Source organism: Molossus molossus, unplaced genomic scaffold (genome assembly GCF_014108415.1).
Source record: "Molossus molossus isolate mMolMol1 unplaced genomic scaffold, mMolMol1.p scaffold_m16_p_10, whole genome shotgun sequence".
NCBI classification, from domain to species: domain Eukaryota; kingdom Metazoa; phylum Chordata; class Mammalia; order Chiroptera; family Molossidae; genus Molossus; species Molossus molossus.
The window spans coordinates 752,532-777,690 of record NW_023425345.1 but is presented as its reverse complement, the minus strand read 5'-3'; the positions used below and the strand labels follow the sequence as shown (position 1 = coordinate 777,690).

Genomic DNA, 25,159 nt, shown 5'->3' with positions numbered 1-25,159 from the left:
ACGGGAACCAAACCCGGGTCTCTCGGACCGCAGGCCGATGCTCTAACCGCTGAACAAAACTGGCCAGGGCTCCATATTCATTTTTAAGATTAGTTTTTCAATTTTTGCACACACAAAAAGCCAGCTTGGATTTTGATGTAGTTTGCACTGAATTTATAGATCAATTTGGAGAGAACTGCAACCTTAATAATGAGTTTTCCAATCCATGTATATGGACTGTCTCTTCCTTTATTTACATCTGTTTTTCTTTTAATAATATTTTATAATATTCAGTGTACAAGCCTGGTCTACTTTTGTTGAATCTATCCCTTGGTATTCTGTTCTTTTTGTTGCTGTTGTGAATGGAATTGCTGTCTGACATTGTTCTCAGATTGCATGTTGCGAGTTTACATAAATATAACTGCTACTTATATACTGATCTTATATCCTGTAACCTTGAACTCATTCACTAGTTCTAGCAGTTTGTGTGTGCGTGCGCAAGTGTGTGTGCATGAGTGTGTGTGTGTGCATTCCTTAGAGTTTTTTATTACAAGATCATATGGTATGTGAATAAAGAGGGTTTCACTTCTTCCTTTCCACTTTGAATGCCTTTTATTTCTTTTCCTTTCTGATTGCTCGTCTACAACTTCAGTACGATGTTGAATAGAAGTAGCAAGAGCTGACATTCTGTGCTTTTCCGGGTCTTCTGGAAAAAGCATTCAGTCTTTTACCATCATGAGTTCCTCACACGTGCCCTGAGCGGGTTTGGGAATTTCCCTCTATTCCTAGTTTTTTAAGAGTCATCACCATAAGTGAGTGTTGGGTTTTTCAAATACTTTTTCTTCATCTATTGAGATGATCATGTGGCTCTGTCCTTAATTCTACTAATATTGTGTATTACATTGATTGTTTTTTCAGAAGTTAAACCAACCTTCAATCCTGGGATAAACCCCACATGGTCATAGCATTTGATCCTTTTTATATGTTTGCTGATTTGCTTTGCTGACTCATGAAGGACATCGGCCTGTGGTTTTCTTTTCTTGTGATGTCTTATCTAGCTTTTGCATCAGGGTATTATTGGCTTCAGGAAATGAACTGGGAGGTGTCCTTTCCTCCTGTGTATTCTGAAAGTTTGTGAAGGATTGGTATTATTTCTACCACCAATCTTTGTAGTCTTCAACATAGAGAATTTGCACATTTTTGTTAGATATGTTTCTAAGTATTTGATTTTTTTAAAAATTAGAAATGGTATTTTAAAAATTATTTTTCTAATTGCTTATTGCAGTATATAGGAATATAATTTTCTTTGCATATTGACTGTATTCAATGACTTTCTAAATCCTGTTATTAATGCTAATATTTTGTAAAGATTCTTTTAGACTTTCTATGTACAAAATCATGTGAACTGCACACAATAACACTGAAAATAAGAGCAGGTGAGGGGGCAGGGCATGCTTGTTTCTGAGTGGCAGCTGACGTGAACGTAAGTGACCAGGGACACTGGTCCACTCAGAGAGACAGCGGCAGCACGTGGAGGCAGCACGCACAGCTGCTTGGGACGCAGGACCTGGAGCGGAGGGAAGTGGTCTGAGTTCGCGCCCCTCCCGATAGCAGGACAGGGGCCTGTTTCCCACGGCGTCCTCTGCAGCAGGCCAGACGCCCACGCCTGCCTACCCCTCGTCTCCCTCCGCCCTTCTCCTTCCAGGTCCCAGAACGTGGCCAAGGCCAAGGCCAGTGGGCAGTGGCAGTGGGAGGGACGTCCTCCTCGGAAACCATGCACTCTGCCCCCCTAAGGCAGCCGACGGTGGTCGTGCGACACCGCAGAGTGAGCTCAGGGGCAGCAGGGACTTGGCATTACCCATCCACGTGTTCAGCCTGGGTGCCCAAGGCGGGCCCAGCGTGGGGCGGGCCTCGGTGCTCTCTGGCCGCACAGCACCGATGAGTGTGAGAGCCTCATGTTCGCACCTTCACGGTCGTCCATCAGCAGAAAGGCCGACGTCACTATTTTCAATTGAATTACATCTCAGTATATTAATAGAAGCTGAGGTGGGTGAGCACACAAAGCCTTCACTTATGGTTAAGAGGAGGCCCAGCTACACACTCCGGGCAGCTCGGGCAGGGCTGACGGTGCTGCTCTGAGGCTGCTGGTTTGAATCCCGGCTCTGCCACCCCCTAGCTAGAAGCCTCGGGCGTGTGACGTCCCACCCCTGCTCCCATCCTCCGCACAAGGTGGTGAAGCACAGGGGTCCCATGAAGATAATAATAGCACCCACCTCCCGGAGGGGCCGAGAGGCTGAAGTGAGTGGAAACAAGTCCTCACTAAGACAGTGCCTGGCCCGTGGTGAGCACCCCACATGACTGCTCTTCAGAGAGGCCGGGTCACCTGGGGCCTAAAGGCGAATCACAACAGGTGTGCTCGCTAAGCCGTCTCGGCAGGAGACGGAGCCCTGATCTCTGACTCCACACTGCTCAGAAAAGCCAGGCAATGACCTGGTCGATGGACAGGGGAGAGGGGTGTCTCAGGTGGAGGGCCACCCGCCCAAGCCGAAGCCCCTCTGCGCCCCTTGGGCTCCGCCCCGAGCGCCGCCCACTGAGCGGCCGCCCGCAGTCAGCGGCTTTGCGACGGCGCCGTGGAACCCAAGTAACTTCTCTTTTGTACGTGTTTGTGTCTGAAGGAAAATAATTCACTGTAGTGCTGCTTATTTATGAGAAATTCAGTTACTGAATGTGCTTAGTAAATAACAAGCTTGAGAAACGTCGCCTACGTATCAAAAATACTCACATGTTTTCTAAAATAAACATTAAAGTGGGTCAGAGGCTAATCTTTAAAGCAAGCTGCACACTCATGGATCAGCCTCCCTCTGCAGCACAATGAAATGACCCCACAGGCCACTCTGGAACCCAGAAGACGTCCCTGTTCTGGGCCACAAGCCCACCATGAACGCTGAACTCGGGGTTGAGGGAGAAGGTTCAACAGGTCTGGATTACTCGTTAACTCGACCGTAGTGATGACGAGTCATCGCTGAACGACCTCGCCGTGGACTGTTCTCACCCCCTGGCAGGTGTCTTATGAATTGTAACACATTTTATGTCACCGGTCCTCCCGCTGGACCCGGGGCTCGAGGTCAAGCTCCGTATTCCTCAGCACTCAGCACAATTCCCAGCACCTATGGAGCCCAGCCAATGTCTGTTGGATGGATACATGAGTCAAGAAACACCTGCCGTTGGTCTCGTTCTGACCAACACCCCGGCGTTCTCAGAAACAGTGAGGTTTTCAGCGAGGAGGGGTAGAACCTTACAGTGCTGATGACCAGCAGCGCTTTCTTCAACGATTTATAGTCATCTTCACATCTTAATAACTTGGTGATAATATTTTCCCGGCGACATTGATTTCCAGAGTCGGTGCTACAAGATTAAGAAAAGAAAACGAAACAAGATTACGTTCTTGACTAAGATTTGTTCTTACTTAATGCAAGAAAAAAATAAATAAACCAGCCTCACCCTGGCTGGTTTTGCTCAGTGGTTAGAACATCAGCCTGCAGACCGAAGGGTCACATGTTCGATTAAGGGCATGTACCTGGGTTGCAGGTCTGATCCCAGTTGGGGTCGTGCAGGAGACAACCAATCAATGTATCTCTCTCACATCAATACTTTTCTCTCTCTCTCCCTCCCTCCCTCCCTTCCACTCTATCTAAAAATCAATGAAAAAATATCCTTGGGTGAGGATTAACAACAACAACAAAAACCAACAACCAAAAACCACCTTCACGCCTGGCCAGTGTGGCTCAGTGGATTGAGCGTTGTCCCATGGCCTGAGAGGTCCCAGTCCGATTCCTGATCAGGGCACATGCCTGGGTTGCGGGCTCAATCTCCAGTAGGGGGCGTGCAGGAAGCATCCAATTGATGTTTCTCTCTCACATTGATATTTCTCTCTCTCCCCCTTCCTCTCTCTCTAAAAAAATCAATAGAAACATTTTTTAAAAACCCTCACAACTGTAACAATTTCCTGTGTAGCTCTTTTTCCTGGAAGCGTTGTGTGTGTGTAGGGGTCGGCCCTCGGTTGGGGTGTGCCTCGTAAGGGGGGCGGCGCGGACGCACCTGCCACACTTGGCTTTGCTGTGCCACACGCTCCTCCCTGGGCTGTCTGGCTGTGGCCGGCCACCAGCCAGCCTGTGCCTTGGTCTCAAAGAGACCAGGAAAGATGCCACAACCACTGCTGAGACCACCACCTCTCTGGGCGGCATACTGTGGCATACTCACCCAGTGAGAACTGTGGGCATGCGGTTCCAGTTTTAAATGGCCTCCTCCTCTCTGTTGACTGTGGCCATGACCCCGTTATCACGGCCGGGTCCATCGCCTGCTCGTGTGCTCTTGGCGACCTGGGGTCACCCACGCTGCAGGTCAGGCCATCTCACCATGGACTCTCATCAGAAAGGGAACGCAGAATCTCCTAACCAAATCCTCCCCTTTTCGGTGCAAGTCAGACAGTGTGACGACCCCACCAAACAGAGTGAGAATGAATCAGCTCGCCTGCCTAATGATCCTGGTTTGTGTCAGGGACGTCACTGCCCCACCCCACAGCCACCTTCGTTTTTCCAGCCGTGCAGACATCTCAGCACACACACCCCTACTGGTACCGCTGTGATCACCTGGGTATGAACGAGCAGGGAAGGGGCCAAGGGGAGACTGGGTGACGCAGGCACGGCATTTGCACAGCTCTGCCAGCTGACGCTCTCAAGCCTGTTCCCCACAGACGGGTGGGGAAGGGAACAGGAAAGGCAGTTCAGACACATGCCCAGGGAGGTCTGGGCGATGGGGGAAGATGCTCGCCTCTCAGTAAGGCCTGAAAACAGGTCACTGGCCGGAGTGGGCGTGGCCACGGCAAGCAGGGGAGGATCTGAGAGTCAGGCTCCTGAACAAAGGAGGCCCCTCTCGGCCTGCTTGCTCTCCTACTGTTGCTGGCGCCTGACTCTTAGCTTGCGGGGTTCTCACGCCGCACTTGCCCACGGGGCCCACAGCCACGCGGACCCCCACACAACGGACTGATGGACTGTGATTGGCTTGACGCTCTGCCAGAATTAACTCCCCCAGGGAAAGAAAACTCTGGACACTGGCCCTGCTTCTAGCTTTACTGAACCCCCAGCTGCATATTTCCCGGGACTGGTTTAAACAACTGAACTTTAGAAACCAAGAGATGTAGCTTCAACCAGTAAAGATCACTCATTCTCCCATGCGAGTCTCAGAAAATTCTTTTCCTCAAAATATCGCAATAACCCAATCCGCAGCACCTGGTGGGGAAAGGGATGCCCACTCCCACTAGCAACGGAAAAAGACAATCCACACAATTCTCCGGTAATAATACCACCACTTTTAAGAAACACAAAGTAGTGGGATTCCCGAGTGGAGCTCCTCGTGTGACCGGTCAGAACCCCATGTTCTAAAGCCCACCACCACAGCGCTAAGGATGTGTTAGGCAGTAGTTCAATCCCCCACAGTGCGGCTGGTACTGGGTGGGACAGCTCTCCGCCTTGTGTGCGGGTATGTGCGATTGTGTGGTGGGGTGCTACCCGATGCGTGGGCAATGTTTAGCAGCACCCCCAGACTCTACACACTAGATATCGATAGCACCCCCACCCCAGCTGTGACAACCAAAAATGTCTCGTGACATTGCTAAATGTCTCCTGGGCGACCAAGATTGTCCCCAGTTGAGAACCATTGTTTTATTTTTATTTTTTAAATTTTTTTCTCTGTTGATTTTAGAGAGAGAGGAAAGGAGAGGGAGATAGAAACATCGATGAGCGAGAACATCGACTGGCCACCTCCTGCACGCCCCCCACTGGAGATCGGGCCCACAACCGGGCATGTGCCCTGACAGGGAATCGAACCAGTGACCTCTTGGTGCAGGGGTCGACACTCAACCACTGAGCCACAGTGGTCGGGTGAGAACCACTGTTTCAAAGTAAATAAAATTCACCTTTTCATTCTTATATTCCTGGACAAGGTGCTATCAGACAAGAAAACTACAAAGAAGCAAGTAACTTCACTTAAGAAATGAACTCCTAACGGTGCGTCCCAGGAATACCAGAAGCTGGTAACCAGGCAGTCCATCAGCTATTCACAGACCCCTGGGACGAGGATTGGACCCAGTGAATGGGAAGGACCCCCGCGGCGTGTTTTATCTTACAGGGAGTGGCATGCTTTCGATGAGTGTGCCGAGGCGATGGGGCCGCTCTCTCAGATGGATGCGGCAGTCAGTACGGGCTGCGTCAGCACAAACGAAGCCCTCCTTAGAGCACGAGTCTGGATTCTAAGGTGTCACACTGGTAAGTACTTTTCCCCATCTTGGCGCCCCCACCATGATTTATGTGATAATGCAATTCTAAAGTTATAGTAGACAGAGCCCTGGCTGGTGTGGTTAGAGCGTCAGCCTGCACACCCAAGGGTCACTGGTTTGACTCCTGGTCAAGGGCATGCACCTGGGTTGCAGGTTCAATCCCTGGCTGGTCCGGGTGCGTGTGGGAGGCAGCCCATTGATGTGTCTCTCTCCCCTCCCTCCCTCCCTTCCATTCTCTCTAAAAAAGAGAAAAAAATCATGGAGAAAATATCCTCAGGTGAGGATTAACACCCAGTAACAACAACAGAAACCCTCGAGTGAGAGTTAAGGAAAAAGTAAGAGACAAACATAACGGACATTCGAATGAACAGAGAAGTATGGGCGCTCAAGGCCCTCACGGGCCGGATACCAGCGCGTCCGCACCCTGCAGCGTGGCTGGAGATCAGTCGCCACGCAGCGCTTTCCCGCGTGACCCAGCAGACAGGTGTGTGTGCCCGCTGAACAAGAATGCACGCGCAGCCCAGGGCAGCCTGGCGCCGGCATGCGAGGTGCGGGCCCCGTGCCTGCGCCCGGCTCTGCCTCCACTGCTCTGAGCTGTGACCTCGCTGCGACTCCTGGGCTCATTTTCTCGGCCAGAAACTGGAAGAAGAATTAGGCCTACTGTGTAGTTTTAAGGCAATTCTAAGTAGGAATTAGGGGAAATAATGTATACACTGTAAATCACTCTCAAAAGGTCATAGTCAATGCAGACTAACTTATCATTCCAGAAAATGAAGACACTACTTCCGACATTCTCCAGCCTTTTATATGTTATGATGTGTGTAACTAAAATTTAGGATTATTTTTACATACCCATTTTTTTTGGCCAGGGGGACGGCGTTAACTTCCAAGCACCGAGGATCACGCAGTAATGCTAGAAATTGCTTCCAGTTGACTTTACTGGTGGTTTTAAGTCCAAATCTGGATTTAAAAAAATATATTTTAAACATTATTTCTATAACATTGCATAAATTAGATGTTCAATATTGAATTTTAAATCTAAGGTAAACAAACTAATTTGGTAAAATAGCAACTACACACTGACTTTTAACGAGCGAAGACGAATCAAATTATACATCTCCGGGTCCTGACGCCCCATCCGCAGGAGCACACATTGACGGAAGAAACAAAGGGATTTGGTTAAAACTCTGCTGTCCGTGAAATAATTACTTCAAACTCATCGTTCGAGGAGCCCAGCTGCTGTGTGGGCGGAACAAAGGCCTCATGCAGCCACATCCGAGCCCCTGGGACCACGTGGCCTCACGTGGCCAAGAGGACTCGGCGGCTGTGACTGAGGACGTGGACCTGGAGGCGGGAGCGCGTCCCGGGTTGTCCAGGTGGGTCCGATCTAACCCTCCACCGGGAAGGTGGCTTAGAGGATCAGCGCTGATAGGTCACGAAGTCCCGGCTACAGCACCAGGTGGCCAGCAGCCCGGCCCTGCTGTCCTAAGCGTTGCCCAGGCCTCCATAGCGGTGGCGAAAGGTTTCTGTGCCAAGAACCTTAGACAGAGGACGTGAGATGCCAAGGTGGGCATGAGACCAACTGCCCTGTTTCGATTGCTAAAAACCAGTGGCTGAGAGGGAACTGATTCCATGCGGATCAGATGTGGGTCACGCACAAGAGAGCAAGTGTGCGTGTGTACACACAACCACACACGGGCTCGCCTGAGTTCTTGCCCAAGGGCTACCTGGAGGCGTGGACAGACCTCCCTAGAGGTTTTCCTTCTCTATTTCCAGGCTCCAGGAGCTGAGGAGGGAGCGAGCAATCAGCTGGGATGGAGATGCATGTGCCCTCATCAGAGAATGAGGGGTGTGGTTCAAATGTGAAGCCCCAAACCCCCACAGAGGCTCCCATGAAAGGAGACACCTTCGACCCGCGATAGGCCCAGAGAGGCGGTTTCCAGCTCACAGCAGCGCCAGTCAAAGAACTTCCACGCCCCCCTTCTCTCTCGCCTTCCTCGGGGCACAGCGATTCCCAGACGCGCCACAGACGGAGTCTGCGAAATGAGGAAGGAACCAAGCTGCAGAGTGGGGGACGGGAGAAGCGGCCATCGGTACCTGCTCCGCTCTCGCCCGCACAGGCCCTGACCGGTGAGGGGCACAGCCCACAGTTACGCCAAGTCTGCAGCTCTGACTACCCCGGGAATGGCTATTGCAATGACTGACCCAAGGCAAACAGGAAAAGCAAGGTCGGCTCAAGTTTTCATCCAGGGGCAGAAGAACTAATCCAACTGAGCAATTTTAAGGGGCCTGGGAAACAAGATTAGGTTTCTTTAAGATTTAGTCCACGAGTCTCGCCAGCTCTGCTGGGTTCGCCGCGCACCATCCACCCAACTGTCCTCGCATCACGCACGCACCTGGACCAAGCCAGCACCTTCTTTCACTTGGCCGCTGCCGTCACGTTCCGAGCGGTCTCCTTGTACTTGCCTTGCCTTCCTCCAACGTATTTCCATACTTTAACCAGCCTGCTCTTTTTGAAATGCAAATGTGATCAGATTTACTCTCTTGCTTCAAGTCCGTCCATGATTCTCCATGCTCTTAAGATAAAAACTGAAATCCTCCTGTAGCGTACGGCCTGCACGGTTTGGCCCTACGAGCATCCCTGGCCTCATCCTACGTCCTCTGGCCCTGCTCTCCCAGCTCAGCCGCCCTGGTCCTTGGTTCTTCGGACGGGCTATGCCCTTCCCGCCCTGGCCCCCTCACACCGTGGCCGCCGTGGCCAATTGCCACGTTCCCTCCCCGTCATGACCTACTTCCCACACTTTACGTACCTAGTTCCAGTCCCGTGTCAAGTCTCAACCTAACCACTGCTCTCAAGGGAGCCTCCCCTGACTTCCGTCACCAGGGTGATTTGCCCTGTTAGCCGGTCGCCCGCATTTATCACTATTATCTAAGCACTGTCAGCAGTCAACAACTGCTCAGCACTTTGTGATTACAGCGGTTAATGCCTGATAAGTGCTTAGTGTTGTTTCTTCTGCTATTAGTACCACGTACGTGGTCAAGAGAAAGAGAGACTGACTGAGTGGATGGCTGGTTCTGTTAGGCACAGGTGGCAACATCTAACAGGTAGGTTACGACAGTAGTTTGATGCACTGCTATCCACACGCAAAAAAAAGGTTTCATCTTTCATACTCAGTCTCTCTTCCCAAATCTTTGCCCACCCGTTTGATATAGTTTGTTGATGCTCTATATTCTCACCTTAAATTTCAGCATGTTAGAAGTTCATTTTCCATGATGGAAACACTGTGACTACTTTAAAAACAGCACCCATTAAAGATTATGCAAAGAGGTACAGTTAAAAAGACACTATGAAAGTTAAAATAAAATCCCCAAACAATATTCAAATAGTATGAAAGGAAGGCTGGACATAAAGAACACACACACAGCAAGCAAACAGGGAAAGACACGGTGGCCCCAAATCCAAGCATGTCAATAATTATTTTAAATATTAACGGACTAAACATTCTAATCAAATGGTAGAGATGACCAGAATGGATTTTAAAAAAACAAGATCTAAACTCATGCTGTCATAAAAGAGACACATTTAATCTAAAGACAAGAAAGGAAAAGAAAAAAAACCTTAAGCCATGTGATCAAAATCAACATCAACAGTGACAAAGCATAATGACTTAACCATTTAGCTACAGTAATCAAGACAGTGTGGTATTGATATAAGAACAGACCTTTAGATTAATGGAAGAGACTAGAGTCCAGAAATATACTCACTCTTCTATGGCCTATTCTGATTTTGGACAACGGTACAAAGTGATTCACCGGAGAAATGATGGCCTTTTCAATAAATGGCACGGAACAATTGGCCATCTCTACAGAAGAGGAATGGACTTTGACCCTTACTCCACACCATACACAGAAGTTAACTAGAAATGGTCCTCACTGTCAGAGCTAAAATGATTAAATTCTAGAAGAAAATACAGAATAAAATTATTGTGGTATTGGGTGAAGCAAAGGTTTCTGTAAATGTGCCCACCTCCCCCCACCAAAAAAAATTACCCATAAAAAGTTTTAAATACATAAAATGGACTTTATAAAAAATAAAAACTTTTGTACTTTGAAGCACACAGTGAAAAAATAAAGAAGCAAGCCACACAGAGGGAAACTATTTGAAAAATCTATAGCTGACAAAGAGCTCATCTCCAGTCTCTTTAAGGAACTCTTCTAAAGCAAAAGTAAGAGCACAGCCCCATAAAAATGAGCAGATCTGTGCAGATATTCAACCAGAGAAGACACGGGAATGGCCGACGATCGGGTGGAAAGAACCTCCACACGACTAGTCATCTGGGGAACGCACGCCGGCCGCGGAGTGAGCGGCCTCTGCACACACAGCACTGGGACCTCGACGCGCAGGAAGACTGGGGCCCCGAGAGCTGGTGAGGACGGGGCGCTCCTGGGGCTCCCACACGGCGGTGGAGCTGTGAAATGGTAAGCCACCTTGGGGAACAGCTTGACAGTGTCTTAGGAATTAAAACACAGACTCGGCACATGACCCAGAAATTTCACTACTAGGCATTTTTTTACTCAAAGAAATGAAAACGTGTCCACGCAAATGCTTGCATGCAAATGTTCACAGAGTATCTTCCAGAATGACTCCAAACGGAAAACAACCCAAATGTCTATCAAACGGCGGTGTGTCGATATCACACAGCACGACGGGGCAATAACGACGATCGGGACGTTGAGATATACAAACCGTGGTCGAATCTTCGAAACGTGGTCAGTGAAGGCAGTCAGCCACAAAGGACCCCGCACTGTACGACTCCCTTTGTGAGAGCTGGGAAGGCAGAACCGTAGTGACAGCGACAGAGAGCAGTGGCCACGGGGACGAGGGTCAGGAAAGGGAGGGACTGCTGACGAGGGACCAGAGCAGGATTTCAGGGTCAGGGACCGTGTTGTCCACACTACGGACGTGCTCACGTAAGTACACACAGTTGCCAAAACCCATTCAACTATGCACTTGAGAATGAATTGTATTTTATGTAACTTATACTGGGGTTGAAATTTTCTAAAAACATAGATAATAGCCCTGGCCGGTTTGGCTCAGCGATTGGAGCGTCGGCCTGCGGACCAGGGAGTCCTGGGTTCGGTTCCCACTAGGGGCACGTACCAAAAACAAACAACACAAAAACATAGGTAACAGCCAAAGAATCTGAATACACAGTTGTTAACAGAGGAAGTGCATATAAATTTCCAGTGAAGACGCGCCCCCTCCGTACAATGACAGACGGCAGGACGTGCAACCAAACAGCAGCGTCCCACTGCCCTGCCCCCGGAATCGGGGTTCAATGGCAGCGCCAAACGCGGCTGCAGCGCTGGCAGGATGTCCCTGGAAGGGGAGACCAACCCTCTCCGAAGTGCCTTTTAGCAGTAAGTGATGTAAACCCCGCAAGCGAGCGAAACCCTGACTCAAGGGTTCACAAAACATTACCCAGCCATTACAAATTAACTTCCAAGGCACCCGCAACTAATACAAAATAATATTGAATTTAAACTGTAATTAAAAAAACACAATTTAAAACATTCATTTTACAGGCTTTTTAATATCATCAAAGGGCGCCTGATAGAATCTGGGAGAAAACAAGACATGAATTTGTGCCACGCGTGTCTTCAGCTCTGTGACGTGTGCGTGGAAGCGTGTTTACCTGCACAAAGAAATTCTGCACAGAACGTGACCAGTATGTCAATAACAGCGGTCGGTACCGGTGGCTCTCTGGCTATTGCAATTATGGGTAATTTATTTTCTTTATGGTTTCCCCTCCTTTCCAGTTTGAGCCTGTATGGCTTTAGTAATCAACATGAATAAACGTATGAATAAAAATAATTTTCATAAAACCAGCACACACTTTGCTAGAAATCACCCGGATCACCGTTATCCCAAGTCACGAAGATATGGCTGATGGTTTTAAAGGTGCCCAGTGGCGCCCTGGCCGGTTTGGCTCAGCGGTTAGAGCGTCGGCCTGCGGTCCAGAGAGACCCGGGTTCGGTTCCCGCTAAGGGCACGTACCTCGGTTGCAGTTTGTCCCCGGCCCTGGTTGGTCGTGCGGGTGGCAGCCACTCAATGTGTCCCTTTCACGTCGACATGTTTCTCTCTCTCTCTCTCTCTCTCTTCCTCTCTCCCTCCCACTCTATCTGAACAAAAAATGGAAAAATGTCCTCGGGTGAGGATGAAAAAATAAAAATTAAAAAAAAAGAAAGGTGCCCAGTGGCTCCTGTTCGTGCCTCGCGTCTCCCTCCGGATTCTGACGTGGGGAACCCCACATCCCTCCACGCAGCCCTCCGGCAGGGGCTGAGAGCGGCACGAGACTGCATCCGCCGGGAAGGGAGACGGGACTTTGTGTCACTGTCCCAAAGTGTCCGCATGCATTCAGCAAACGGGTGCGGTCAGCGGAAGCAGCAAGGAGAAGCGGGGCGAGGAACGGATCACAGGAGCCAGAGGGGCCAAGGAGGCTCGGCCAGGAGGAGGGTCATGGAGCTGGGAGGACGCGTGGACCTGCAACAGGGGCGGGGGGCGATGGCAGGAATCCAGGGGGGGCTGTAGCGAGGGTAAGAAATCAACAGCCTCGCAGGCTGACTCTTCCTCACTGCCCACTCTGAATGCTCACAGCCTGCACCTCGCCCCTCGCCCCTCTCCCCAGTGCTGTGGGCGGCCTCCCCCGCTCCCCTGGCTTGGGTGCCATCTGCACCGACCTGCTGATGCCCCTGTGCACATTTCTAGCCTGGACTCCTCTGAGCTTCCACCAGCCGACTCGACAGCAATGCCTGGATTTCTAACCGGCATCTCGAACTCAACACATCAGGTGAAACTCTTGATTTCCGTCCTCTGACCTGTTCTGCAACCCCACCTTCAGATGCACTGAGTCCCCTCAGCCAGGGGGCCTGGTTCTGCTGGCCCGTGTGCTCCCCCCCACAACCAGTCCAGCGTGACCAGCGTGCTCTAAATGTGCCCGACACACTCGACGTCCCTTCCTCGTGACCCAGGGCTGGGATCCAGGGAGAGCCAAGGCCGGGCACCCCGCGAGGCGAGCGAAGATGCCGGCAGAGAGTCAGGGGAGCAGAGGATACAAGGAGGGTGCTGCCACTATCGACTCGGATCTCAGGACCAGCCGCGATAATGCGGATTTGGGCGGCTCTTCTGTGCCCTGTTGGTTTTACTGTTCCCCTCAGTGCCTTATATAAAAAGCACCGATTATGGTTAACGTTTTAGATTTCAAGTGGGGGGGGCAGGTCTTTGAGTAGCTCCTGTTTGGGGACACAAGGCTCATCCACCGAGTCCATTCCCCGCCCTTGTCTGCTCTGCGCGGTGCCCAGCGGTGGCTTCACCTGGCCTCCGGTGCCCCTGGCTTTCTGCTGGGTTGGTCAGGGAAGGTCCGGCGGGGGATCGGAAGGCGAGAGGAGGTGGTGAGTTATCCCCCTGCTGGGCTGCGGCTCGGTGGAGGCCACATTCTTCTCCGGAAGATTTCATCCGCTCCTGGGAGCCCTCTCCTTCAGCTGCGGTTCTTGTTCAGCGGCTGCTCCTTCGGGCCCAGGAGACATCATGGCCTCCCCACCTACTGGTTCCCCTAACCCCCCCCACCTGGGTTAAAGACCCTTCAATGAACTCACATGCCCTCTGCATGCTGCCTGCCCCTGGCCCACGTGTGTCCTGAGTAAGAAGACACACAGGAGACAGAACAGCTCCCACACCCCACACGCTGTGCCCCCGGAGTCACACCCTCCCCACCCCGGTGCTGGAATTACGGACCCCACCTCCATGCCTACGGTTCTGCCGTTACTGGAGTGGCTGGGGCTGGGAGGGATCTCAGACACCGAGTTCAGAAGGTTTGGGCAGTAATTGGAAATACACCCCGGGGTACTGCCATTGCACAGAACCCGGACTAAACGGCGTGTTTTCCGTTTGCACAGCTTCTGCCAGGCGGCCTGGGTCAGCAGCGTGACGGGGAAAGTCTCGACAGGAGTGTTTCCGGGGAGGCCTGCTCTGTGGGTGGATGGACTGCAGTCTCCAGTGAGCACGGAGTCACACAGCGCTTCTCCCGTCCTACGCTCCGCCCGCAGCCGCGTTCTCCATGGCTGAAGGCTGGCCTTGGCCTAATGACCTGTTTTGTATAAAAGGCGAGGAGGCACCGAAAAGCCCAGCATGTCAGTAATGAAGGTCAGGTTCACTGTTCAATTACAGGCTGCTGTTCCGTGAAGAATAGAGAGGGAAAATGGCTTTCAGAGTCTCTAGAATATCGTTTGGATCAAGATTTTTATGCCTCATCACCAAGCTGTTAGTGTTTTAAATTTAGGCCATAGACCTGGAGTATTTAAAAGAATAACAAACTTAAAAAGATGCTCATTTTTTTTTCTCTATTCATTCTTAAATTGGAGAAGAAGCATTTCTCAAATCATTATGTGAGGCATGAGAGATTAGATTTTACGTCTTCCTTTATTATTTCCTGTATATTTTGCCTTTAAAAGGGACCAGTCTTTAAATTTTTCTTCTTAAATTAAGATGGAGTAAAATGGACCTTTTCTTTTGGTGTCCAGTTTGATGAGTTGTAACACATACACAGGGATATCTCACTTGCCTGGGCATCACAATACTGCGCTTTTACAAATAGAAGGCAGAAAGGTCCCGACTGGCTTTACTGCGAGCTCAGTCTACTCAAGTGCCGGGAGCCGAGCCCCGTGTGCCCGCGGTGCGCTCTACAGGCTCCGGCGCCGGGAGCCGGGCCCCGTGTCCCCGCGGAGCGCTGTACAGGCTCCGGCGCCGGGAGCCGAGCCCCGTGTCCCCGCGGTGCGCTGTACAGGCCCCGGCGCCGGGAGCCGAGCCCCGTGTCCCCGCGGTGCGCTCTACAGGCCCCGGCGCCGGGAGCCGAGCCCCGTGTCCCCGCGGTGCGCTGTACAGGCCCCGGCGCCGGGAGCCGAGCCCCGTGTGCCCGTGGTGCGCTGTACAGGCTCCGGCGCCGGGAGCCGAGCCCCGTGTCCCCGCGGTGCGCTGTACAGGCCCCGGCGCCGGGAGCCGAGCCCCGTGTCCCCGCGGTGCGCTCTACAGGCCCCGGCGCCGGGAGCCGAGCCCCGTGTCCCCGCGGTGCGCTCTACAGGCCCCGGCGCCGGGAGCCGAGCCCCGTGTCCCCGCGGAGCGCTCTACAGGCTCCGGCGCCGGGAGCCGAGCCCCGTGTCCCCGCGGTGCGCTGTACAGGCCCCGGCGCCGGGAGCCGAGCCCCGTGTCCCCGCGGAGCGCTCTACAGGCTCCGGCGCCGGGAGCCGAGCCCCGTGTGCCCGCGGTGCGCTCTACAGGCCCCGGCGCCGGGAGCCGAGCCCCGTGTCCCCGCGGAGCGCTCTACAGGCTCCGGCGCCGGGAGCCGAGCCCCGTGTCCCCGCGGTGCGCTCTACAGGCCCCGGCGCCGGGAGCCGAGCCCCGTGTGCCCGCGGTGCGCCTCTACAGGCTCCGGCGCCGGGAGCCGAGCCCCGTGTGCCCGCGGTGCGCTCTACAGGCCCCGGCGCCGGGAGCCGAGCCCCGTGTGCCCGCGGTGCGCTGTACAGGCCCCGGCGCCGGGAGCCGAGCCCCGTGTGCCCGCGGTGCGCTGTACAGGCCCCGGCGCCGGGAGCCGAGCCCCGTGTCCCCGCGGTGCGCTGTACAGGCTCCGGCGCCGGGAGCCGAGCCCCGTGTCCCCGCGGTGCGCTGTACAGGCCCCGGCGCCGGGAGCCGAGCCCCGTGTGCCCGCGGTGCGCTGTACAGGCTCCGGCGCCGGGAGCCGAGCCCCGTGTCCCCGCGGTGCGCTCTACAGGCTCCGGCGCCGGGAGCCGAGCCCCGTGTCCCCGCGGTGCCGCTGTACAGGCCCGGCGCCGGGAGCCGAGCCCCGTGTCCCCGCGGTGCGCTGTACAGGCCCCGGCGCCGGGAGCCGAGCCCCGTGTGCCCGCGGTGTGCTGTACAGGCCCCGGCGCCGGGAGCCGAGCCCCGTGTCCCCGCGGTGTGCTGTACAGGCCCCGGCGCCGGGAGCCGAGCCCCGTGTCCCCGCGGTGCGCTCTACAGGCTCCGGCGCCGGGAGCCGAGCCCCGTGTCCCCGCGGTGTGCTGTACAGGCCCCGGCGCCGGGAGCCGAGCCCCGTGTGCCCGCGGTGCGCTGTACAGGCTCCGGCGCCGGGAGCCGAGCCCCGTGTCCCCGCGGGGCGCTGTACAGGCCCCGGCGCCGGGAGCCGAGCCCCGTTGTGCCCGCGGTGCGCTGTACAGGCCCCGGCGCCGGGAGCCGAGCCCCGTGTCCCCGCGGTGCGCTCTATGGCTCGAGTGGCCGCCACGCAGGGTGCAGAAAGAGCTCCACCAGCTCCTGGCCTCCAGCGTGTGCCCCTCAGGACTCATACTCATCCGCTCCCTAATCCTGGAGACCACCCACCTCTCCTCCATCCCTACGGTTTTGTCTTTTGCAGGGTTTTAGAGGGGAGCAAAGAAAAAAGGAACCCAGGGGCCGGGCCACAGCAGAGCCACTCGGCTGACACTAGCCCAACCTCGAATGCACGTCGCCTGGGCCAATGCTCCTAGGAGACCACACAGTGAGCGCTAAGTCCTTAGCAATCACATCTAAATTCAAGAAGCCGACGGAACACTAGCTGGCAGTGCCGGGAGCCCGTGTTCTCTCTCGAGGTCCAACAGAAAGCGGGAGGGCCGCCTGGTGGAGCACTGTCCCCGGAGCGCGAAAATATCCATGACCGGAGAAATCCCGACGGAGGGGCAGGGCGGACACACGCTGAGCCAGATCACAGAGCTGAGTAAACTGTGGCAGGGCAGACGCCACGAACAAGGCCGTATTTAACAAGAGGTAATGGTAAAGCCGATTGCCTATTTGGAAAAAGAATTTAATTAGGCCCTGGCCAGTTTGGCTCAGCAGTTAGAGTGTCGGCCCGTGAACCAGAGAGTCCCAGGTTCGGTTCCCGCTAAGGGCATGTACCTCGGTTGCAGTTTGTCCCCAGCCCCGGTTGGGGTCGTGTGGGTGGCAACCACCGGATGTGCCGCTCTCACGTCGATGTTTCTCTCTCTCTCTCCCTCCCTGTCTCCCTCCCGCTCCATCTGAAGATACATGAAAAAAAAAGTCCTCAGGTGAGGATAAAAAAAAAAATTTAATTAGGATACCCATCTTCTGTCAAAATGGATTATTGTCTTGTTTTCAAAGAATAATAAAAAATAAAAATAAAAAAAAAACAGGCAGAGTAGAAAAAGCTTTTCTCAAGCCTGGGTGAGAAGGATGCACTTATAGATTTTTAAGCCACAGAAGACATGGCAAAAGAAGAAGATTAATGGATGTGATTATTTTAAATTGCGAACCTCGAACCAAAGAGGTTATCCTGTGACTGAGAGGGAAGCAGCAAGCTGGGAAAACTCTCAGCGGACGACCACGCACAGTACCGTCAAGGTGCTGAGAGAAAACAACTCTGCAGCACGCATTCCTTCCCTGCTAGAGCTTCCCAAAAAGGAAGGGGGAAGCCCGGCCAGTGTGGCCCACTGGTTGAGCGTCGACCCTGCACCAAGAGGTCGCTGGTTCAATTCCTAGTCAGGGCACGTGCCCAGGTTGTGGGCCCGATCCCCAGTGGGGTGCACGCAGGAGGCGGCCAGTCGATGTTCTCTCTCATCCACGTTTCTCTCATTCTCTCCCTCTCCCTTCCTCTTGCTCTAAAAAATCAATAAAGGAAAAAATTAAAAATAAAATAAAACAAAGACTGGACGTACCACTCACAGGGCCTCGCTAGGAGGCCACCCAAAGGAGATGCTTCGGGAAGTGGAATCCAGAAGGGGAGAGTGGGCGCACACGAGCTGGTAACCGTGAGAACACCTGAACAAGCGCACCCCGCATCACAGCACAACAGCGACGGATCCAGGCCCTGTCCACACGAGGTGGGCACAGCGCCAGGCCCAGGTGCGTGCAAGTCAGAGGGGCTTTTTCCGTTCATGACAGAAGGAATATGGGTTAACTTCAGGCTTTATAGTCTTAGAACACATGCTAAAAATGTTCGGGTGATCTCTACCAGAATAGAAAAATAAATATGTAAGGCTCTAGGCAGTGGAGGGAAGAAAGAGCGATAAAGAAAACTCAGACCGAAGCAAACATGGTTGAGAGGGAAATAAGAGACCAGCTGATTAACTAAGACAGAGTACAGATAAAGTGGTGGGGGAGATCCCAGACAGCCATCACAATAAACGAAAACAATGAACGTCACTGGTGAAGAGGCAAAGATGTTCATTTTGGAGTTTTGAAAAACAGATGTATGCTATTTTATAAGAAACACATCTAAAACATGACAACCCAAGAGTGAAAAGAGAAGTCGGGGAAAGATACACCTGATAAATACTAACCAGAAGCTGTCATGGGTGTTCTCACATCAGGTAAGACAGCCCGGCTAGAGTGGCTCAGGTGGTTGGAGTACTGTGCCGCGCGCCGGGAGGTTTGGGGTCAACCCCAGCCGGGCCGGGTGCACACAGAAGACAACCCATCGATGTTTCTCTCTCCCTTCCTCTCTAAGCATGTGCTCAGCTGAGGATTAAAATATAAAATAAGCAGGGTGTCCCAGAAAAAAAATCTATACAGGGTGTCTGTAGATCCTTGTATTACATTTTGAAAATGAAATGTATTTTAATAAACACTGGCTTTATAATTATTACGGTTGTGTACTCATTTCTGGGGGGACACCATATATATGTGTGTGTGTGTATATATGTGTGTGTGTGTGTGTGTGTGTGTGTGTATATATATATATATATATATATCAGGTAAGGTAGACCATACAAGTCAGAGGGGTAAAATGTGTCTATATAATCATAAAGGGATCAGCTGATTAGGAAGATAGGACAAATCTTTATGTCCAGGGGACAAACCTGATCTATAACTCATACTATTAGCCCCTGGGTGTTCACCTTGTCCCCTGGACCCTGTTCCACCGGGAATTCTAGGTGAACCGGTCAAGAGCATGACTCAGAAAACTCCGGGTCCCTGGCTAGGACAGGTGATCCCGACAGCACAGCACAGCACTGGCCGCCCACGGCTTCTGTCACAGTCTGCTCGGCCGCCGCGCCGCCGCTCTCACAAGCCACGCTGCTGGGACTATCTTTTATCTCTCCGTGCTGAGCACCTCCCACAATGTCTGGCAGAGAGAAGCACTCAATATGTATCCATTCCACTTATAATTTGGGAGCCTACGAAGGCAATATGAAGAATGTCTGTAATATGCGTTCCTATTTAAAAAGCGCAATATAAAACCGCAGACACGCTTGGATTACGAGTATGTAAACATTATGTATGTATGTGGGGACAAAGCAGAAGAGAATGTGGGAAAATGAAAACAGTAAATTTGTTACGTGAGGTGGATGGTGACTTTTTGTTTTTGATTTTTCTCACTGCTATTAAATTATTATTTGTATAATTTTTAAAATGAAATAAAAAGAAATGTCTATATAACTTTGGGTTATCCAAGCAAGTAATCCCTAAAAAATGTCACATTGTGTTGTCAGGACGATAAAGCTGCTCGCTGAGCCACAGACATAGTTACTCCTCGGGCCACGTCGTGCCTTCCACGGAAGGAGCCACGTGGTCACCCGGGTGACCCGGAACACACCGTGTACTGAGAAGGCGAGCGCACAGTGGGAAGTGGACCAGCGGGTCCAGCTTGGCACCCCTTTTCCTTTGCCTCCCCTCATGCCCCTCCTTCCTAGGTGGCCCCGGGGCGCCCAGCAACTGCGGTTTCAGAGGACACTCTTTCCATTAGCCTTAACCCGACCTCCCCCGAGAAAAGCTTCCGAGTCCTGGACAGAACACCAGGTCCAGTAGAGACAGCATTCCTCACCCAGGGTCGGGCTACATGCGCCGTTTCTACCTGACAGGCAACAGGGGCCCTGGCTGGGGACGAGGTGCACCCGAGACGCCTGGAGCACTGTTACCAGAGAGCAAGAGAGCTACCCGGCCCCGAGGGTCCCATCGGCGGGCTCGGGGCCCAACACCCAAGGCTCCTCTGGGCCGAGATGGAACAGGTTGGGTATCAATGAGGACAGCAACTGCAGTGAATTGGAACACACATTCACATCCGTGAATTCATAATATTTTTCAGAAAAATCGCTCCCTGTTCACTTTGGGAGGGTGCTAGGAAGCCGATGCATTTTGAAAAGTAGTAAGTGACAGGAAGAATGAGGGCACCCTGCTTTCCTTGTGCCAGGGGTGACCCATTGTCACCGAACCTCCGGAGAGCGGACGTTTTCACGGCAGAAGCCTCCCGACCGATGAAGGCAGAAATGACGCACTGGAACCCCCCTCAACAACCTCCACTGGACAACTGGACATCGGTCCGGCCAGCAAGGCTGCAAACATCTCGGAAGACAGGGACCAGTCCATGACGGCGTATTCTTGCCCACAAACTGAACGCGGGTCTGTAGACCTATCAATTTAGGGGCGGGGTTGGGGGAGGGAGCCAGGAGACCATATTGAACGTCACTGTGGGTTGCGATCCACTGGTCCGATTTGTGTCCTAAGAAACTCCTGGTAACAAACAATGCGGACTTCACATGATTGACAGATGGACAGAGGCCTCGAGATTACAAAACAATTGTGGTAAATCAATCCAGTGAAATAAGGTCAAATAGACCTTGTTTGAATCCAGAGTCAAATATATTACAAAAGAAAATATGAGACGATCAGTTAAATTTGAACGCTGAGTGGATATTTATTATTATCATCGATGATTCTACGAGGTGTGAAAATGGTATTTTTACCGTTTTTAAAAAAAGTTCTTATCCTTTAGAGACACACAGTGAGATCTTTTCAGTGACATATGATGTCTATTTGTTTCAAAAATATCTGGGGTGGAGGGGAAATGCTCAGGGACATACAGGAAACATCTGGGGTGGAGGGGGATGCTCAGGGACGTACAGGAAACATCTGGGGTGGAGGGGGATGCTCAGGGACGTACAGGAAACATCTGGGGTGGAGGGGGATGCTCAGGGACGTACAGGAAACATCTGGCGTGGAGGGGGATGCTCAGGGACGTACAGGAAACATCTGGGCTGGAGGGGGATGCTCAGGGACGTACAGGAAACATCTGGGGTGGAGGGGGATGCTCAGGGACGTACAGGAAACATCTGGGGTGGAGGGGGGATGCTCAGGGACGTACAGGAAACATCTGGCGTGGAGGGGGATGCTCAGGGACGTACAGGAAACATCTGGGATGGAGGGGGATGCTCAGGGACGTACAGGAAACATCTGGGCTGGAGGGGGATGCTCAGGGACGTACAGGAAACATCTGGGGTGGAGGGGGATGCTCAGGGACGTACAGGAAACATCTGGGATGGAGGGGGATGCTCAGGGATGTACAGGAAACATCTGGGATGGAGGGGGATGCTCAGGGACGTACAGGAAACATCTGGGGTGGAGGGGGGATGCTCAGGGACGTACAGGAAACATCTGGGGTGGAGGGGGATGCTCAGGGACGTACAGGAAACATCTGGCGTGGAGGGGGATGCTCAGGGACGTACAGGAAACATCTGGGCTGGAGGGGGATGCTCAGGGACGTACAGGAAACATCTGGGGTGGAGGGGGATGCTCAGGGACGTACAGGAAACATCTGGGGTGGAGGGGGGATGCTCAGGGACGTACAGGAAACATCTGGCGTGGAGGGGGATGCTCAGGGACGTACAGGAAACATCTGGGATGGAGGGGGATGCTCAGGGACGTACAGGAAACATCTGGGGTGGAGGGGGATGCTCAGGGACGTACAGGAAACATCTGGGGTGGAGGGGGATGCTCAGGGACGTACAGGAAACATCTGGGATGGAGGGGGATGCTCAGGGATGTACAGGAAACATCTGGGATGGAGGGGGATGCTCAGGGACGTACAGGAAACATCTGGGGTGGAGGGGGGATGCTCAGGGACGTACAGGAAACATCTGGGGTGGAGGGGGGATGCTCAGGGACGTACAGGAAACATCTGGGGTGGGGGGGGGATGCTCAGGGACGTACAGGAAGTGCTGGGCCACGAGCTCAATGTTGGAGCCAGGTAGTGGGTACCTTGGTGCGTTCGTTCTCTTATTCTCTTTACTTCTGCACGTGTTTGAAATTTTCAATAGCAAAAAGTCCAAAACATTAATAAAAAATTAAGGGAGCTGTTCCTTATCCTCGTGGTTGACGTTTGGGAGGGGAAAAAAAAATGTCGAGGAAACAATGGGACTCTTACCTTTTCATTAACTGGATGAAAGTTCTTCTTGGTAATCGGTGTACAAAGGTGTCGAGGACGACCTTGAGGTAGTTCAAAGAGATGTATCCACATTTGGAGGGGTCCCCGGCACTCAGGGCTTTTTCGACCATTTCGTGGGACTTTGAAAGCTGCAAGGAATTCAAATCAGAGTGTTGCATTCATAGACATCAACTTCACGGAGCTATTCAACCGTGTTATTTTTGCTGAAACCTCTTCACATTTTCCTCTCCAAAAACTGATCAAAAAGGTGACGATGGCATGTACTGAACTTCAAATGTTTAATTGATGAGCTCCCCCTACACGGTATCCCCAGCCACAGAGACTCAGCTGGTGAGGCAGACAAGTTTCTCAGGGAAGAACCAGCACAGAGCATAGCTGCACCTAAACTTCAGAGCTGCGGATGCTCGCTGGATCTGCCAGTTTGATACATCTTATTTAATATACTTGGGAGCCGTCCCCCGCTGTGAGCCCACCCTCCGCTCCTCCTGATTAAGTCGGGTCCATCAAACAGACAGTGGCAATGTTTTATTAAAATACAAGTAGCTTTTATAGTAAGGGAAATTATCACTATAAGGACTGCATAAACAGTACACATTGGGCATTTCTTTCTTCTTCCTTTTAATGGGGAAATCACAAAGAACTGGGGTGCACGCGCTCCACTTATGGGACTTCTAAAACGCAGTGAAGTAGGTTAACCACTGGTTTTTTATATGACTCATAAAAGTACTATGAAGATTGGTTTTATTTCCAAAGGTTTTCCTGCTGTTTGTTATTGAGTAATAACAATATTCTCCAATATTTCCAACCCTCTCCAGTTTGTCTGATTTCAGGTTTTCCTGCTAACTGGGGTAAGAAGATAAACAAACCAGCCACCAACTAGGTATAAAAGGTGACTTTTTAAAAAAGCTACTGGAACATGGAAATATATGTACACGAGTCTCTAGCCACAAAAGAATATGAAGAAGACCCATTAAAACTCTTCAGAGTGTCCAGGAATGGTGGGAACCTATGAGAAAATCTTTGAAAATATTTAGAGAATCACAGAGCCTAAGCTTCTTGGAAAGTTGCATGAAATTAACCCAAAATGTGGCTAAATTTGCACATCTCTCTTTTGGGAGGCGAGGTGCCTGGGGAAGACTTGGAGGAGAGAAGCCAGAGCCAGATGGAGTCGGGCCTCGGTGTGTCCCTGAAATACCCTCTTAACTTCTTACTGACATTTGGTCTCCAGTAAGGTTAGGTTTAGGAAAGGGTTTCTGAAATCTGAGTTTTACAAAAGGGGCAGGGAGTGAAACAGAAACAGTATCTTTGTGACATGCATAACCCTTTGGGAATTTGCACTGTCACTGTTTATAACGGAACAAAGAGGAAGATGAGAGCAACCGGGCAGCCACGGAAACAAAGAGGAAGATGAGAGCAACCGGGCAGCCACGGAAACAAAGAGGAAGATGAGAGCAACCGGGCAGCCACGGAAACAAAGAGGAAGATGAGAGCAACCGGGCAGCCACGGAAACAAAGGTGAAGATGAGAGCAACCGGGCAGCCACGGAACAAAGAGGAAGATGAGAGCAACCGGGCAGCCACGGAAACAAAGGTGAAGATGAGAGCAACCGGGCAGCCACGGAAGGACACGGACGCCGGGAAGCCCCACTGCCCAGTGTTCCGGAGCGTCCCCAACTGCGCCTCATGATCACACAGACACACACAGCGATTTCGTTAAGTGGGACCTTAATAAACTTAACACCTCTGACAGACGCTTTTTCACTTAACATGTCCTGAAATGTTTCCATAGGAACTAGCACGTATCTGCATTGCGCTTTTATTTATTTATTATTATTTTAAATATGTTTTTATGGATTTTTTAGAGAGAGAGGAAGGCAGAGAGAGACAGAATTGATGTGAGAGACAGCAATCGGCTGCCTCCTGCACGCCCCCCACTGGGGATCAAGCCGAAAACCCGGGCATGTGCCCTGACTGGGAATCGAATTGGGACCAGTCCATGGGACAACGCTCAGTCCACTGAGCCACACTGGCTGGGCTACATTGCACTTTTTTTTTTTTATCCTCACTTTAGGACATTTCTCACCTTAGGACATTTTTTGTTTGTTTTTTGTTCAGATAGAGTGGGAGGGAGAGAGAGAAACATCGACGTGAAAGGGACACATCGAGTGGCTGCCTCCCGCACGACCAACCAGGGCCAGGGACAGACTGCAACCGAGGTATGTGCCCTTAGCGGGAACCGAACCCGGGTCTCTCTGGACCGCAGGCCGACGCTCTAACCTCTGAGCCAAGCTGGCCAGGGCTGCATTGCACTTTTATTTATTTATTTTAATCCTCACCCGAGGACATTTTTGCATTAATCTGCAGATAGAGCAGGAGGGAGAGAGGAAGAGAGAGAGAGAAACATCGATGTGAAACAGACACATTGACTGGTTGCCACCCACACGACCCCAACTGTGGCTGGGGACAAAGTGCAACTGAGGTACATGCCCTTAGCGGGAACTGAACCCAGGACTCTCTGGTCCGCGGGCTGACGCTCTAACCGCTGAGCCAAACCGGCCAGGGCTGCATTGCACTTTTTTAAAATTTAT

General features: G+C 52.1%; 1 protein-coding gene across 1 annotated transcript in view; it reads right to left on the bottom strand.

Annotated features, from left to right (window-relative positions):
- The window catches only part of EFCAB6 (EF-hand calcium binding domain 6), a 201,718-nt gene that overhangs the window by 120,332 nt on the left and 56,227 nt on the right, over positions 1-25,159 (bottom strand). The window contains exons 8-10 of the mRNA XM_036252660.1: positions 22,552-22,700; positions 7,166-7,273; positions 3,279-3,384 (exon numbers count right to left, since the gene is read on the bottom strand). Coding sequence (XP_036108553.1) covers positions 3,279-3,384; positions 7,166-7,273; positions 22,552-22,700 — 363 coding nt within the window. The remainder of the gene's footprint in view (positions 1-3,278; positions 3,385-7,165; positions 7,274-22,551; positions 22,701-25,159) is intronic.